General features: G+C 36.3%; 1 protein-coding gene across 3 annotated transcripts in view; it reads right to left on the bottom strand.

Annotated features, from left to right (window-relative positions):
• Positions 1-996: 996 nt before the first annotated feature.
• Positions 997-18,859, bottom strand: part of LOC125661224 (uncharacterized) — a 48,269-nt gene continuing 30,406 nt past the window's right edge. For 2 of the 3 annotated variants that reach the window (XM_056146586.1, XM_056146587.1), the window contains 7 exons: positions 18,627-18,859; positions 16,011-16,153; positions 13,127-13,278; positions 9,334-9,611; positions 8,294-8,549; positions 1,894-2,017; positions 997-1,545 (listed from right to left, as the gene is read on the bottom strand). The exon at positions 18,627-18,859 is cut by the window's right edge and continues 1,429 nt beyond it. In XM_056146586.1, coding sequence (XP_056002561.1) covers positions 1,896-2,017; positions 8,294-8,549; positions 9,334-9,611; positions 13,127-13,278; positions 16,011-16,153; positions 18,627-18,859 — 1,184 coding nt within the window. In that variant the 3' untranslated portion in view covers positions 997-1,545; positions 1,894-1,895. Of the gene's footprint in view, positions 1,546-1,893; positions 2,018-8,293; positions 8,550-8,937; positions 9,010-9,333; positions 9,612-13,126; positions 13,279-16,010; positions 16,154-18,626 lie in introns of those variants that run through there. The other variant, XR_008797724.1, reaches the window with a different exon arrangement.

The raw sequence follows: 18,859 nt of genomic DNA, 5'->3' as shown, positions 1-18,859 counted from the left end.
ACAATCTGACATAACCCGATTAGAGGTCATATTCATTTCAACTTTATATTAGCCAATTAGCGCGTCCCCTATGAAGTCGTCGGTGTTCACAATTCAAGGAAAATGGCTGCGATTGTTTGGTTTGAAAAAAAATAAATCACAGCTAGATGTGACGCCACAATGCACCATTTATGTCGACTGTCGTTATATTCCTCACGTTAATTAAGTAAACCATCTTGAATTGAAAACTATTCAAATCATACCCATCCCTATTCATACATAAATTGAAATTCACAATTAATTTAATTTGGGTGTATTTTATATCGGACGTTTTGTTGTTTGCATGAACGAAATAGATTCGCCATTATTGCGAAAGTTTAGAATTCCTCATGTGAGAACAACAATTTTATAGTGTGCAATAAACTACGTGGGAAAGCGATTACTGCAACTTGTTTATGAATTGCCGGGAACCGCCTGAATAGCCATCATTGTCTGTATGACGCAATCTGACTGGCCGATAGTTCTCATGAATATTCCAAGCAAAAGGTCATGTGGACATGACCCCCAATGGGGTTATGCCAGATCCTATTATAGCGATTGTGAGCAGATTGAGTTGTATCTCTGTGAAAACGTTTTCATATCTTGGGGTCTGCACTCAAATTTCATATAACATCAATTACATGTCTGCTTTTATAAAACCATCATAATTTATGTTTGTGTGTTTCTAAAAACATCATAATCTGTGTTTCTAAAAACATCACAATCTGTGTTTATAACGACATCATAATCTGTGTTTCTAAAAACATCACAATCTGTGTTTCTAAAAACATCAAAATCTGTGTTTCTGTGTTTCTAAAAACATCACAATCTGTGTTTATAAAAACATCATAATCTGTGTTTCTAAAAACATCACAATCTGTGTTTCTAAAAACATCACAATCTGTGTTTCTAAAAACATCACAATCTGTGTTTCTAAAAACATCACAATCTGTGTTTCTAAAAACATCACAATCTGTGTTTCTAAAAACATCACAATCTGTGTTTATAAAAACATCATAATCTGTGTTTCAGTGTTTATAAAAACATCACAATCTGTGTTTCTAAAAACATCACAATCTGTGTTTCTGTGTTTCTAAAAACATCACAATCTGTGTTTATAAAAACATCATAATCTGTGTTTCTGTGTTTCTAAAAACATCACAATCTGTGTTTATAAAAACATCATAATCTGTGTTTCAGTGTTTATAAAAACATCACAATCACACTTTACATGTCTGTGTGTCTGTCTGTGTGTCTGTGTATCTCTCTGTGTGACTGTGTGTCTGTCTGTGTGTCTGTGTATCTGTCTGTGTGACTGTGTGTCTCTCTGTGTATCTGTCTGTGTGTCTGTCTGTGTATCTGTGTGTCTGTCTGTGTAACTGTCTGTGTGTCTGTAGAGATTGTCGAAGGAAGCTGTTGTGTCATTTCTGTAGAGATCTGGATTAATCGTGGAGACGCATCAGAGATCTGGATTAATCGTGGACACTCATCAAAGACTTGGATTAATTGTGAAGATTCATCAGAGATCTGTAATAATCGTGGACATGCATGAGATTTGGTTCAATCGTGGAGATGCATAAATGATTTGGATTAATCGTGAAGACTAATCAGAGATTTGGATTAATCGTGAAGACTAATCAAAGATTTGGATTAATCGTGAAGACTAATCAGAAATTAGGATTAATTGTGGACAGTCAATAGACCATGAGAAGAGTCAACTCTCAATATATGTAACTGTGAAAATAAAATAAACTACAACTGATTGAAATGTAAACGATATTTGTACCATATAAGTATTCCAGATCTACTAATATCACAGCGCTAGTACGTGTCGAGTATACACTGAGATATATGTATTGATATAACAATACACACCATCAGCGCTGGAGCCCAGACCTCAACGAGTACACGGATTCCACTTTCCCCCGTCTCCTCCCCAGGGCGGGGTGTCTGGGTGTCGGCCTCCTGCTGCCGGGTTCAGCCATCACGGACGACTTTCCTGTAAAGTCAACATGAAATGGATTGATTGCTGTTTTCCACCACACTCAACAATTTTTCAGTTATCTGGTGGTGCCCAGTTTTTATTGGTGGAAGAGAGAACCCAGATACAATGTACCTGGGAGGAGACCACCGACCTTCCGAAAGTAAACTGGGAAACTTTCTCACTTACCGGCGCGAGCGGGATTCGAACCCGAACCGACAGAGGTGAGAGGCCGTGTGATTGTGAGCACGATGCTCTAACTACTCGGCCACGGAAGCCCCTATAACATGAAATGGAATTTTTTTGGAGATTACAAACTTGTAAATCAACTTCTTTTTCTGGACACAATGCATACTATCCCTTCATAACATGGCATCGTTTGAGGAGGCATTTTCAAAAATCAATTTGGTGAGACAGCATTTGATTTATAACAAGACCTTGACCTTTGAACTAACAAGAGGTACTGTGAGCAATGCTCACTAAGAATACCCCCCGCTTACCCCAATCTCCCAAAGGGTGTTGGTAATAGGTATAAACTACCTCTTTTCTGAGTGTAAAAAACAAATGGCATGACAAACCGAACCATATTGCTACTTCGATGTCCAGTGCGCATGACCTTTGACCTTTTGACCCCAAAATCGATAGGGAAAATCTTCATCCTATGGGTAGTCCATATGTATGATATGGTGACTGTAGGTGGAAAGGATAACGCTTTAGAGCCCAGAAACCATATTGCTACTTCAATGTCCAGTGCGCGTGACCTTTGACCTTTTGACCCAAAAATCGATAGGGAACATCTTCATCCCATGGCTAGTCCATATGTATGATATGGTGACTGTAGGTGGAAAGGATAACGCTTTAGAGCCCCGAAACCATATTGCTACTTCGATGTCCAGTGTGCTTGACCTTTGGACCCCAAAATCGATAGGGAACATCTTCATCCCATGGGTAGTCCATATATATGATATGATGACGGTAGGTGGAAAGGATAATGCTTTAGAGCCCAGAAACCATTGCGTCTACAGACGGACGGACTGACGGACAACCCGATTCCAGTATACCCCCCCCCCCCCCCCCCCCACAACTTGTTGCGGGGGGGTATAAAAATTAAAAGTTGTCTTCTACCCCTATATAATATCAGTAGAAAGTATGAATTTAAATTTAAAAAAATTTCACTAAATCCACATGGTAAAATTTGAATAGATTGGAGGGTTGGCTGACTCATATAGAGACATCATCATTGCCAGTGAAGTACTGCAAAATTTAGGTCTATGCTCGACACTTATGGCTTTGAGGTCTCATCCAAATGACCATATAGTTGCCTCTTACAACAAGCAAGAGGTACTGAGGACCTATTCTAACCCAGATCCCTAGCTGAAAAAAATTAGAATAGAATAAATGAGATTGATATTTCATGGGTCAATTTCTGATGAGCTGTTGACTTAGAAAATTCACAGTTATATAACAATCCCACAATCCACTTCTGTGGTAAAGGTGAGACTGCTGATGATACACACTATGTGGTGTTCATAATGATGTTATATTCACAGTATAAACCTTGTGACCTGGTGACACTTGACAATTTAGCCTAGATATCTCGGGGACATTTTTCTCCTCCATCTGCCCGCTTTGTGTTTAAACATACCGGATGCTTAATTCTTGGTCGGGTACAGAGGCGGGTACTATTTGAGCAAACATTTTGATTTTGTATTGATATAGTATCTATGTAGCCTGTACTAACTTGTTACAGTATCTATGTAGCCTGTATTAACTTGTTATAGTATCTATGTAGCCTGTACTAACTTGTTACAGTAATGTATGTAGCCTGTACTAACTTGTTACAGTATCTATGTAGCCTGTACTAACTTGATACAGTATTTATGTAGCCTGTACTAACTTGTTACAGTATCTATGTAGCCTGTACTAACTTGTTATAGTATCTATGTAGCCTGTACTAACTTGTTATAGTATCTATGTAGCCTGTACTAACTTGATACAGTATCTATGTAGCCTGTACTAACTTGTTACACTATCTATGTAGCCTGTATTAACTTGTTATAGTATCTATGTAGCCTGTACTAACTTGTTATAGTATCTATGTAGCCTGTACTAACTTGATACAGTATTTATGTAGCCTGTACTAACTTGTTACAGTATCTATGTAGCCTGTACTAACTTGTTATAGTATCTATGTAGCCTGTACTAACTTGTTATAGTATCTATGTAGCCTGTACTAACTTGATACAGTATATATGTAGCCTGTACTAACTTGTTACACTATCTATGTAGCCTGTATTAACTTGTTACAGTATCTATGTAGCCTGTACTAACTTGATACACTATCTATGTAGCCTGTACTAACTTGTTACAGTATCTATGTAGCCTGTACTAACTTGTTACAGTATCTATGTAGCCTGTACTAACTTGTTACAGTAATGTATGTAGCCTGTACTAACTTGTTACAGTATCTATGTAGCCTGTATTAACTTGTTACAGTAATGTATGTAGCCTGTACTAACTTGTTACAGTATCTATGTAGCCTGTACTAACTTGTTATAGTATCTATGTAGCCTGTACTAACTTGTTACACTATCTATGTAGCCTGTACTAACTTGTTACAGTAATGTATGTAGCCTGTACTAACTTGTTACAGTAATGTATGTAGCCTGTACTAACTTGTTACAGTATCTATGTAGCCTGTATTAACTTGTTACAGTATCTATGTAGCCTGTACTAACTTGTTACAGTATCTATGTAGCCTGTACTAACTTGTTACAGTATCTATGTAGCCTGTATTAACTTGTTACAGTATCTATGTAGCCTGTACTAACTTGTTACAGTATCTATGTAGCCTGTACTAACTTGTTATAGTATCTATGTAGCCTGTACTAACTTGTTACAGTATCTATGTAGCCTGTATTAACTTGTTACAGTATCTATGTAGCCTGTATTAACTTGTTATAGTATCTATGTAGCCTGTACTAACTTGATACAGTATCTATGTAGCCTGTACTAACTTGTTACACTATCTATGTAGCCTGTATTAACTTGTTACAGTATCTATGTAGCCTGTACTAACTTGATACACTATCTATGTAGCCTGTACTAACTTGTTACAGTATCTATGTAGCCTGTACTAACTTGTTACAGTATCTATGTAGCCTGTACTAACTTGTTACAGTAATGTATGTAGCCTGTACTAACTTGTTACAGTATCTATGTAGCCTGTACTAACTTGTTATAGTATCTATGTAGCCTATACTAACTTGTTACAGTAATGTATGTAGCCTGTATTAACTTGTTACAGTATCTATGTAGCCTATACTAACTTGTTACAGTAATGTATGTAGCCTGTACTAACTTGTTACAGTATCTATGTAGCCTGTACTAACTTGTTACACTATCTATGTAGCCTGTACTAACTTGTTACACTATCTATGTAGCCTGTATTAACTTGTTACAGTATCTATGTAGCCTGTACTAACTTGTTACAGTATCTATGTAGCCTGTACTAACTTGTTACACTATCTATGTAGCCTGTACTAACTTGTTACACTATCTATGTAGCCTGTATTAACTTGTTACAGTATCTATGTAGCCTGTACTAACTTGTTACAGTATCTATGTAGCCTGTACTAACTTGTTACACTATCTATGTAGCCTGTACTAACTTGTTACAGTATCTATGTAGCCTGTACTAACTTGTTACAGTAATGTATGTAGCCTGTACTAACTTGTTACAGTATCTATGTAGCCTGTATTAACTTGTTACAGTAATGTATGTAGCCTGTACTAACTTGTTACAGTATCTATGTAGCCTGTACTAACTTGTTATAGTATCTATGTAGCCTGTACTAACTTGTTACACTATCTATGTAGCCTGTACTAACTTGTTACAGTAATGTATGTAGCCTGTACTAACTTGTTACAGTAATGTATGTAGCCTGTACTAACTTGTTACAGTATCTATGTAGCCTGTATTAACTTGTTACAGTATCTATGTAGCCTGTACTAACTTGTTACAGTATCTATGTAGCCTGTACTAACTTGTTACAGTATCTATGTAGCCTGTACTAACTTGTTACAGTATCTATGTAGCCTGTATTAACTTGTTACAGTATCTATGTAGCCTGTACTAACTTGTTATAGTATCTATGTAGCCTGTACTAACTTGTTACAGTATCTATGTAGCCTGTATTAACTTGTTACAGTATCTATGTAGCCTGTATTAACTTGTTATAGTATCTATGTAGCCTGTACTAACTTGATACAGTATCTATGTAGCCTGTACTAACTTGTTACACTATCTATGTAGCCTGTATTAACTTGTTACAGTATCTATGTAGCCTGTACTAACTTGATACACTATCTATGTAGCCTGTACTAACTTGTTACAGTATCTATGTAGCCTGTACTAACTTGTTACAGTAATGTATGTAGCCTGTACTAACTTGTTACAGTATCTATGTAGCCTGTACTAACTTGTTATAGTATCTATGTAGCCTATACTAACTTGTTACAGTAATGTATGTAGCCTGTATTAACTTGTTACAGTATCTATGTAGCCTATACTAACTTGTTACAGTAATGTATGTAGCCTGTACTAACTTGTTACAGTATCTATGTAGCCTGTACTAACTTGTTACACTATCTATGTAGCCTGTACTAACTTGTTACACTATCTATGTAGCCTGTATTAACTTGTTACAGTATCTATGTAGCCTGTACTAACTTGTTACAGTATCTATGTAGCCTGTACTAACTTGTTACACTATCTATGTAGCCTGTACTAACTTGTTACACTATCTATGTAGCCTGTATTAACTTGTTACACTATCTATGTAGCCTGTACTAACTTGTTACAGTATCTATGTAGCCTGTACTAACTTGTTACACTATCTATGTAGCCTGTACTAACTTGTTACAGTATCTATGTAGCCTATACTAACTTGTTACAGTAATGTATGTAGCCTGTACTAACTTGTTACAGTATCTATGTAGCCTGTACTAACTTGTTATAGTATCTATGTAGCCTGTACTAACTTGTTACACTATCTATGTAGCCTGTACTAACTTGTTACAGTAATGTATGTAGCCTGTACTAACTTGTTACAGTAATGTATGTAGCCTGTACTAACTTGTTACAGTATCTATGTAGCCTGTATTAACTTGTTACAGTATCTATGTAGCCTGTACTAACTTGTTACAGTATCTATGTAGCCTGTACTAACTTGTTACAGTATCTATGTAGCCTGTACTAACTTGTTACAGTATCTATGTAGCCTGTACTAACTTGTTACAGTATCTATGTAGCCTGTATTAACTTGTTACAGTATCTATGTAGCCTGTACTAACTTGTTACAGTATCTATGTAGCCTGTACTAACTTGTTATAGTATCTATGTAGCCTGTACTAACTTGTTACAGTATCTATGTAGCCTGTATTAACTTGTTACAGTATCTATGTAGCCTGTATTAACTTGTTACAGTATCTATGTAGCCTGTATTAACTTGTTATAGTATCTATGTAGCCTGTACTAACTTGTTACAGTAATGTATGTAGCCTGTACTAACTTGTTACAGTAATGTATGTAGCCTGTATTAACTTGTTACAGTATCTATGTAGCCTGTATTAACTTGTTACAGTAATCTATGTAGCCTGTACTAACTTGTTACAGTATCTATGTAGCCTGTACTAACTTGTTACAGTAATGTATGTAGCCTGTACTAACTTGTTACAGTATCTATGTAGCCTGTACTAACTTGTTACAGTATCTATGTAGCCTGTACTAACTTGTTACAGTATCTATGTAGCCTGTACTAACTTGTTACAGTAATGTATGTAGCCTGTACTAACTTGTTACAGTATCTATGTAGCCTGTATTAACTTGTTACAGTATCTATGTAGCCTGTACTAACTTGTTACACTATCTATGTAGCCTGTACTAACTTGTTACAGTATCTATGTAGCCTGTACTAACTTGTTACAGTATCTATGTAGCCTGTACTAACTTGTTACAGTATCTATGTAGCCTGTACTAACTTGTTACAGTATCTATGTAGCCTGTATTAACTTGTTACACTATCTATGTAGCCTGTACTAACTTGTTACAGTATCTATGTAGCCTGTACTAACTTGATACCCAAAGAAACCTTTCTAATCCAGATATGCTTGGTACCACAACAATTTCTTGGATAAGAAAAACAAAATGGAATTCAAAGATGTGCGTGGAGTTTACAGACACCTTTTGCTGTCTTCAAACTCTGTGTTTTTTATGCTGTTTTGACACAGTACCATCATCCTCTTTGGGGAGCACAGAGACCCCTTGATCCACATTTTGGTTGTCAGACTCCGGTTGATCGGGATGAGATTCCGGTTTATCTGGGTCAGACTCCGGTTGATCAGGATCAGACTCCGGTTGATCAGGATCAGACTTATCTGGGTCAGACTCCGGTTGATCGGGATGAGACTCCGGCGTATCTGGTTCAGACTTCGGCTCATGAGGGTCGTACTCCGTCAACTGTTGTGTGATGAGATTTCTGGAAAATAACTACAGCAAAACAATTTCACAGTAACTCAACACTAGATATACATTGAATACAAGTAGGTTGTATGTATAGTGTTTAACGTCCCAAATATTGAATACAATAGGCTGTTTGTGTGTGTATATATATATATATATATTGTATACATGGTATAGGTTGTTTGTGTGTGTATATATATATATATATATATATTGTATACATGGTATAGGTTGTTTGGTTGTATAGAGTTTGACGTCCTGCTCCAGAATTTTTCGCCAGTGAAGGGCGGCAAAAAAAATGGTAACAAAATATGTGTGAAAAATTCTCGAGTGGCATGGTTAAACAATATACAACCACCCTCTGTATAAAATGTGAAAGCTTTCTGTTGAAAACTATTCAAGATATTGTACTGACGGACAGGCAGATGGCTGGAGAGGCAGATGGAGAAAAAGCTAGTCATCCACTTCAGCAAATCCGGCTAGGGGACTAAAAAAGAATCTTCATTGCGACAAATTGATGTTACACTTCCTCGGTTTGATTTTGAAAGATGTTACGAATAACGTTATGATAATGATAACGTGACGTCACAAATATTACTCTACCCCTGCACCATCGCACTTTAGCGTAGTGTGTCTATGGAATGATAATCTTACTTTGGCATGAACATCGCTGTTTTACGTCCGTGATGTTAAAAATCCATCTCGCTTTGGCGCGACCATCGCACATATAGAGGCCATAAACATACTTGGAATTTTCAAATTTAGTTAATTATACTGGTTACTTGACAAACAGATTTCCCTATTATTCTACCTTGGAGGCAGATTTAGAAATGACATTCCTTCCCGGGCCAGTCATCAGCGTCTCCCCCATTTCCTTCGCTTGCATGAGTTTCTTGGTGGGTGGAGCGAGATCCAGTGGGGTTATAATGTCCGAAGTGTCCGACAGCTGCAGCTTCAGTTGTTCCGTCGGAAGAGACGTCTCCCTGGTGTTCGAGAACTTCCTCTTCCTTCCCTCGGCAGGAGACGTGTTATTCTCGGCAGGAGACGAAGACGTGTTGTTTGTTTCCTTGTTCTGAGCAATCTTTACTTCTACAAAAGAAATGCACACATCAGTCTCTTACTTCTACAACTCAACCCAAGCTCCGGTGATCTGGTGTCCTTGTCATGTAGAGCAGAAAGGCCTCAACCAAGACTGTAAATTTCATGGTCCCCGGGGTAGAGGTTATGACTTCAGGACAGGGCCAAACTTGGCCTATAATGATCATGCTTAAAAGATCTAAGTAACAGGTTTAATGCTGGAGCGCTTGCCAAAATTGTAAATTTCATGATTGCAAAGGTAAGGATTTTAGTTCCAGGGTGGGGTCATATATTGTAATAGCGATTATGAAAGACTTCATCTTTAATTTTGCTGATACTGTATAAAAACTGTATGCAGATTTAGGAGAAGCAAAAGGGGTTGCATCAAAATTGAACTTGCAACTCCAGGGTTCTGACCCTAAGCCAGGTCACAAAACAGTTGTATAAAGGTAGTGTTAATGTAGAATATGTTGTGTAAAGTCGCCCATCAGTATGAGTACTTTTGGGGGGCATTTATGCATTTAAAACACACCTTTGTTTCTACTGCTGCTGAATATGAGAATTTAGCTGATGTAGAATAGAAAACTTGTCAAAGATTTCATAACCCTTGAGGCTAGTGATACTTTTAACTGGGAGCCTTGCTTGGTCATTTTTTAAAATTAAGTTTTAATGACCTGATTTTAAGTTGCAATTTACATTTCTCTACAGAAGTACCAACTGACAAAGTTTGTTGGTTCTAGAACTCAACTGACACCGAAGTGTTGTGACACATACAGCCCTACAATCGTAATTAAAGTTCACAGTGACCTTACTGTAGGGTCAGTACTTCCTCCTGAGATGCATTAACTGATGACATTTGATGATTCTAGTCCAGCTGTGAAGCTGACAGACCTTAGCCATATTTTGCTAAGTCATCTTTATAAGGGGACATGGACACGATTTGAGCTGAAAATTTCCAAATTTTATTTTTCCTTTTTTTAATGTTTGGAATGCTTAAAGGACACAGCGCATGTTTTTAAACTTTTTAATTTTTTCAGCAAAATTAATTCATTTCATGCCTAAAACTACTTTACATGTGTTTTAAATGAAACAGTTTGCGTAGTTTTCGAGTTTGAAAGCAATGAAATTCAAATCTTGCGATATGCATATTTTCTTGGATATTTCACGCGCCATTATCTGTGACGTCATATGCGACCTCGAGCGAAAAGATTTGAAAACAGTTGTTAGCCATTTCATAAACAGATTAAATTTAATTGACAAACAAACAATTATCACATTAACGGCTTGTAAATAATATTGCATTAGGGTGTTTTATGTCGTTTAAGAGTATACTTGCTGTCAGTAGAGAGGATTTGGACTGGGTTTTTTTCAATTTTCGAAGGAAGGTATGAATATTTTTGTCGGCACAACAACTTTGCCTTAAAAAACCCAGTAGAATTTGTCCCTGTAGTTTTTTTAAACAAGCACTTGGACAAAGACATAGATAAACTGCGAGAAAATGGTTCTATCGAAGCTACTCACTGTTACAAATAGGCCTACTGCATATGCTTTCCGTTCTGCTCTCAAATTCAATACACACTCGCACCAACTGACCTTCACCTTGTAACAACATATAGGCAGAACTTCGCTAGCAGTGTCTACCAACTGGTAGTTTAAAAAAGAAATTTAAAGATAAAAGATAATTGAACTTTCAATTATAAATGATAAAATATGATATTTCCCAACTTTGAATTGAATTATAATGATTTCATTTTTTTTTTAAGGAACGCGTATGTGTTTACAACAACAGCACACATCGCTCCCACTTCCTAAGTAACAACGTGTAGATAACAAAAAATAATGATTAATAAAATTGCTTGAATAAAATAATTTAAAAGTATTGTGATTTTCACAATAAGTTTGATCATTTTTATTATTATTATTATTATTTTTTTTTCGAAATGCACCTGTGACAGTAGGCCTAGTTGTCAATGATACATAATTGTATCATAATTTAGGTCTATCTAACTTCTCCAAAAATAAATATAATATAAATTGCACTGTTTATTTTAGAAAAGCAACAACGCTAATTACAGTTGTTTACAGAAATGGCATTACCAAATAATAGTGTTTAGACAGTGATCCCATGTAAACATTATTTACTCGCAAATTTATGCAGATTTCATACTCGCTTTCCTCGCTACATTTGGTTGCTATTTGTATGCACTGGTGGCTAAAAGATATAAGACTCAGGAAATTTGTCAACATCGAAATAAATGTTACCCATGGTAAATAAATTAGGCCTTTAAAACCTGAGTTTTGAAAAATATCTAACACTACTTTTACAACAAGTTGATCGACGAAGGTCGCATATGACGTCACTGTACCACGTGACTACCTATCTAATTAACTAGGCTTTTTGAAATCGGGGCTTAGATTTAAGTCCGTATTGTGGCTAATTATCGCAATACTTCAGCGAACGAACTATTACAATTAATTTCTATAAGCATAAGGAAGAAAAAATGCATATAATTCTGTATACTTTGAAAACACGAGATGTGTCCTTTAAATAAGGTATTTCTAATGGTAAGCAAAAATTTAAATATTAGTTGTCAGCTAGGGTACATGGGAGATACAGAGCTTACAGTTCTTTGTTATGTAAACAACGCTCGTGTCATACATGTAGGTTAAATATACTAGACTAGTAAAAGTTTCGTTTAAAGCAGATTTTTTTTTTCATTTACAAGATAATTCTGAACACAATTAAATAGTTACTAGTGTTTGGCACATCTCATTTTGTTTTAATCATGTTATTTTCTATTAAATCATCTACATGTAAACAAAATCATGGCACGAGCCTTGTTTACATAACAAAGAATTGTGAGTGATGTATCTCATTTGTAACTCAAAACTGATATTCAAATTTTGGTTAACCACTAGAAATACTTCAGTTAAGCATTGTAAACAATAAAAATGGAAAAACAAAATTAGAAAATTTTCAGCTCAAATCGTGTCCATGCCCCTTTAATCAAAGGTCACAATGATCTAAGCTTATAGTGCGACACACCTTCTACCCAAGATGCACCAGCTGACAAAGTTTGATGATTCTAGGTCTCGTAGTATTTAAGTTACGAGCCGGACACAAATTTTTTTAGCAGACAAGAGGAAAGAACGTCATACCATAAAATGTCCCGCCTTACTGTACGAGAATAAAGATTATGTAGTGGGTTGTGTCTGTTGTTACTTTTATGACGGTTTAGCCAGGGAGTGTTTACCGGTTTAGCCGGGGAGTGTTTACCGGTTTAGCCGGGAGTGTTTACCGGTTTAGCCAGGGAGTGTTTACCGGTTTAGCCAGGGAGTGTTTACCGGTTTAGCCAGGGAGTGTTTATCGGTTTAGCCAGGGAGTGTTTACCGGTTTAGCCGGGGAGTGTTTACCGGTTTAGCCGGGGAGTGTTTACCGGTTTAGCCGGGAGTGTTTACCAGTTTAGCCGGGAGTGTTTACCAGTTTAGCCAGGGAGTGTTTACCAGTTTAGCCAGGGAGTGTTTACCTTTATGATTTCTCATGTGGTTCCTCAGCTGAAAGTTGTGGTAGAACCCGCCGCCACACACAGAGCAGTACGAGAGCCTCTTCTGGAAGTGCATCCTCATGTGAATCTGGAAGTTCTCGTTGTGATAAAAACTCTCCTCACATTTAAAACATCTACAAACAAGGGAGATAATGATAATGATAAAGAAAATTCACAATTAACATTTAAGGTAGTCTTTAATCTCATACTACAATCAAGGATCAAAAGTATTTCTTCACTTTTAAATTTTGTTCTATATTTTTACAACTTTCATATATTAAAAACTTCACCAGAATTTGATACTTAATGTTATCATTATGACATTTTTAGGATATATTCATAAGATTCATGCTATTAGTTGGTCTATTTTTAGCCGAGTTACAATGGTTTGGTGATGCAGGCGGGCGGGCGGTTGTTTAAATATTTTTTTTGTGGGTCATTTTATGAAGTACAATGTCGTCTTTTTTTTTTTAATGCTAATTAATATGAAAGATAAAATTTAAGTTCAAATAAAGTTTTTGCAACATGATTATCCTAGTGAGTGTTAAAATCTGTAACACAATCATATAAAAAATAATAACACAGATTTAAATCCAGGGAAGTTTGCATGATTTATGAACTTTTGTAAGTGGTGGCTGCTAGGGCTGAAACAATTCACCTAAATATCGATACTGTTCAATATAAATGCTTAATTCAAAGTTCGATTCATTGCCTGGAATTTCAATTCAATACGTTTATTACAAACATGTTCAGTAAAATTCATCAGGCTCGACCTGTACTTTAAGGTATTGCATGTATAATGAAAGAATAATGAACAATTTTGAAGGATTTAGATCAACATAAATGTTTGTTAGATAATGATGAAAGTGAAGCAGATGAAATTCACATGACTGGTAAATGATTAGAAGCTGACCTTTTTGCACTTAAGACTTTTTGGAAGAGTTGTCTGCCCTTTGTAAAAATAAGAAAAATCTAATTTTCTAAAAATGTGCATGGTCAATGATTAATTTTATGTAATATTTTCATTAAGAGAAAGTGTATGTAACTTTCTACCAAGAGATTTGTGTGAAAATATAATTTCTTCTTAAAATATTGTAATAAAACATGCATTTCCCATATACCTCAATGTTAAATTCTAGGGGAAATAAATCAAGAAGTAAACAAAATTTTGAAAATTCCTATGGTGGTTTATTTTTATTTGATGAACCCTTCAAAATGATACCATGATTACAAAAATTCCACCATCCATTAATTAGATATGAAATATGGTCATTATACATTGAATACCTTAATATCTAACATACCGGCATGATAGAGTCCAATAACATTCAGACTGCCGTTTGCCTGGAGTCTGACGAAAACGATAATGAACTTTATTGATTTAAACTACAGAGCACAGAGCCAAAATTGCAATGTTACTGTTTGGCAGTCTGGAAACATTTTACTTTTAAATTATGATTGTGAATGTTGGTAATTAATTTTTCTTCAATGTTATTATCGGTTTCTTCTGTCAGTACATTGTATCGTATTGAAAGTATTGAATCGCTGCATATCGCCCCGTATTGTTTCAACCCTATAATGGCTGCTGCGCAGTAAAAATATTGTTCTAAGTGCTTTAAGAATTACAAGAGTCAATAAATTATAGAGTGCAAATTAGCAGTGCAAAAATACTTTTGACTCTTGAGTGTAGATTAAAACAAAAACCACAATGCTTACCAGCTACAGATTCTGAAACATACTACAACATCTAAAATGCAGGTAAATTTGCTTTGAAGGTGCATCATCAAGTGGTAGTTTTAGAAACGTATTATTCCATACAAGAGGCGTTTTGTTTCATGTGAAAAACATATCATGTTTGATATAGGAATTAACCTTCAGAAATTTGTATCAGTGCTAAGCATTCTGTGGTGTAAAATGGGAAAATCGAGCTGTTTAGCGATGTTTGTTGCAGTTTTTGGCGATAAGAGACGGTGAATGCGGTCATGCCATACATGGTTTGTAGATAAATTATCGTAAAAAAGAATGGTACCATACTAAATACATTTGCATCGCATATTCCCTGAAAACTCAAAAGGCTGGACATTCTACGGGGGTATTGTTCAGTGTCATTTCAAGCCAAGTACCTTGCGTTCTTATCAGTATACAGACATCATAACTTATTTACAGGAAGAATTGTCTGTGTCATTGGCTGTGAGGCACTCAAAAAGAGAGAAACTGCATAAGCAGTAGAAAAGATTGAGACACAGTGAAATCAATATTCCGTGCAAAAGGAGCGAAGTTTTATATGTACAGACAATGGATGCTTCAAAAAATGCGGGGAAAAAACGTGATTTCTTGGAAAATTGTGAAATGTATTAACAAATTTCTCAGTGGTGTTATGAATTTCATACAGATTTCCAGAAACGGCCATCAAAAAAAATAATATATGCATGATTATACAAAAATTATACCAGATGTTGGATTAAGATGTGAAGGATATTTTATGTTATACATGTTATTTTCTAATTTTTCTGTGTCCACTGCTGTAATTTGTTATTATCTCTGGTTGTAAGCTAGTAACTTATTGCTGGTAGCAGGCTATTTATAGATTGAGTGTGCATGGTAAAGAGTTAAAGTCTTCTGTGTTTTCTAAAATGATTGGTTAAAATCTTCTTTAGTCTCTAAATTGATTGGTTTAGTCTCTGAATTGATTGGTTTAAATTTTCCTTGTTCTCTAAAATGATTGGTTAAAGTTTCCTTTGTTCTCCAAAATAATAGCTTAAATCTTTTATTGGTTAAAGTCCTTTTTAGTTTTCCTAAATGTTTTGCTAAACACTTCTTTGACTGGTTCTCTAAAATGATGGTTATAGATTATTTCTTTCTTTACCGGAGTGTCCTTTTGGCCTGGTTCTCGGGCTCCTCCTTATGTGTTTTGAGATGAGTCCGCAGATACCTGGCCTCTGTACAGGACTTCCCACAGATGTTACACTGCTGTTTTTTCCTGTCCACCGTGTGTAGATGTTCATGTACCTAAAGCGAAAACAAGAAGTGCTCACATCTGGGAATTTAAGGCACAAACACACACACATTCAAGATAGACTCTTATGGAAAAGTGAAATAAAAAAATGTTATATATAGTGTTCACACATTTCCAACTTAATTAACAAGCAAGTGTATAGATGTGTCTTCTTCAACTTGTTTGAAAATGCAGGAACTTTTTACTTTCATTTTGAAAATGCTGCACTCTTAAGATTCAGATTTACTTTCAGTTTGAAACTATTACACTGCAGATCAAGTTCAATTTAATTTCCTTTTCATATCTTTTATTAATGCATCTGCTTAGTACAGTGGAACAGATAATTCAAGCCATTTGTACAACGACCTCCACTGGGCAAACCGAATACGGTAGCTCAGTGGTAAAGCATTTGCTTCATAACCGGGAGGTTGTGAGTTCAAGCCCCACTTGTGCCATGGCCACATTAAACTTAAGACGTAAACATAGGTAGTGATTGCTCCTTCACCAAACACTAAGTATTTAGAGGTGAGAATCATGGGTCTTTCGGATATGACCTTAAAAATGGAGGTCCCATGTCACGGCAGGCAATGGCACTGAACAATACACATAGGTCTAAATTTGTGGTACTTCACCTACAGCTGGTGATGTCTCAATATGAGTGAAAAATCATCAATGGGATGTACAAAATAATCAAACAATCCATTGGTCAATGATGAAACTCTGAACATTTTCATCAATTTTCCTGTAAACAGGGGTTTTACAATGAGTATGTAGGGTTGGTTGGTTGCATATTGTTTAACATCCCATTCGATGAGATTTTTCACTTGTATAGAGACATCAGTCACCAATGCTGGTGAAGGGCTGCAAAATTTAGGCCTGTGCTTTGGCGCTTACGGCCTTTGAACAGGGAGGGATCTTTATCATTTCACACCTGCTGTGACACGGGACCTCGGTTTTTGTGTTCTCCGAAGGACCACTCCATTTAGTTGCCTCTTACAACAAGCAAGGGGTACTAAGGACCTATTTTAATCCAGATGCAAGGGGTCTTTCCAATGCCCTGCACTTTTTTGCAATGATAATTACTTTACTATTTATGCAAGAGACTCTCAGTCAAGGAAATGGCTGAGAAGGATCAGTCAAGGAGATGGCTGAGCAGGAGTTCTATCAGTCAAGGAAATGGCTGAGAAGGAGTTCTATCAGTCAAGGAGATGGCTGAGCAGGAGTTCTATCAGTCAAGGAGATGGCTGAGCAGGAGTTCTATCAGTCAAGGAGATGGCTGAGCAGGAGTTCTATCAGTCAAGGAGATGGCTGAATAGGAGTTCTATCAGTCAAGGAAATGACTGAGCAGGAGTTCTATCAGTCAAGGAAATGGCTGAGCAGGAGTTCTATCAGTCAAGGAGATGGCTGAGCAGGAGTTCTATCAGTCAAGGAGATGGCTGAATAGGATTTCTATCAGTCAGTCGTTGCATTTTTTATTTGTTTTCACATTTTCAGATAACTGCCACTTATGAGCCAGCTTTGAAAACCAGTCCACAAGTCTGTTATTTTCCAATGAAATGTAAGTTACAGGCTGATATCTTACTGGGTTAAATGTCAATTTATTCTTGCAGCCATTAACCATTCAGCTGACCCATATATTTATCTATAGAAACAACCAGATCACACACCACAGAAAGCAAACTGAAAGAAAACACTACATTCTCATAAACAAACAAACGATCTAGTACATTGCTCAGAGAAATACCTTTTGTGAACATTATAAACAAAATGCTGATCTTAAACACCACTAATCTCTCTTAATGCTGACCTTAAACTCCACTAATCTCTCTTAATGCTGACCTTAAACTCCACTAATCTCTCTTAATGCTGACCTTAAACTCCACTAATCTCTCTTAATGCTGACCTTAAACTCCACTAATCTCTCTTAATGTGAATGCTGACCTTAAACTCCACTAATCTCTCTTAATGCTGACCTTAAACAACACTAATCTCTCTTAACACCACTAATCTCTGTTAACACTACTAATCTCTGTTAATGCCTAACAACTCTGTTTAATTGATTAGATGTTGTTTAACGTCCCTCTCAAGAATATTTCACTCATATAGGGACATCACCATTGCCGGTGGAGGGCTTAAAATTTAGGCCTATGCTTAGCATTTTTAAAAGACCTTTGAGCAGGGGTCATTCATTAACATACCACACCTGCTGTGACACGAGACCTGTTTTTGCGGTCTTATCTGAAGGACCACCCCATTTAGGCATTAAGACACCTCTTACTACAAGCAAAGGGTACTGAGGACCTACTCTAACACGGATCCCTGGTGCCCATACCAAACATAACATAGTCCTGAACACATTTACAATGAATTACAACAAAGCAATTTTTCATTCATTCAACACAAAGGAAAAATTTCATGCGGCAAATCATGCCTGTCACTAAACAAAACAAGCCATTGATTCAGTGTGCTTCAGTATGACCACATTACCTTTAATGTTCCAGCATGTCTGAACCTCTTGCCACACATTTTGCAACTGTACAGCCACAATTCGGAATTTCCGTCTCTTTCTTCACCAGCACCATCTCTCACCCAATGATCAGCAGATCCAGAATGTTCCTGTAATAAAGCAGACAGGGGTTCCTCCGCATTGTCCATGTAGAGAAGACCTGCATCAAAACTGAAGTCCACTGGCTCACTTTTCACAACAGCAACATTATCAA

The sequence above is a fragment of the Ostrea edulis genome, chromosome 8, assembly GCF_947568905.1.
Source record: "Ostrea edulis chromosome 8, xbOstEdul1.1, whole genome shotgun sequence".
Taxonomy (NCBI): domain Eukaryota; kingdom Metazoa; phylum Mollusca; class Bivalvia; order Ostreida; family Ostreidae; genus Ostrea; species Ostrea edulis.
Note: the sequence above shows the minus strand (reverse complement) of the source record. Positions and strands in the feature narration are given on the sequence as shown.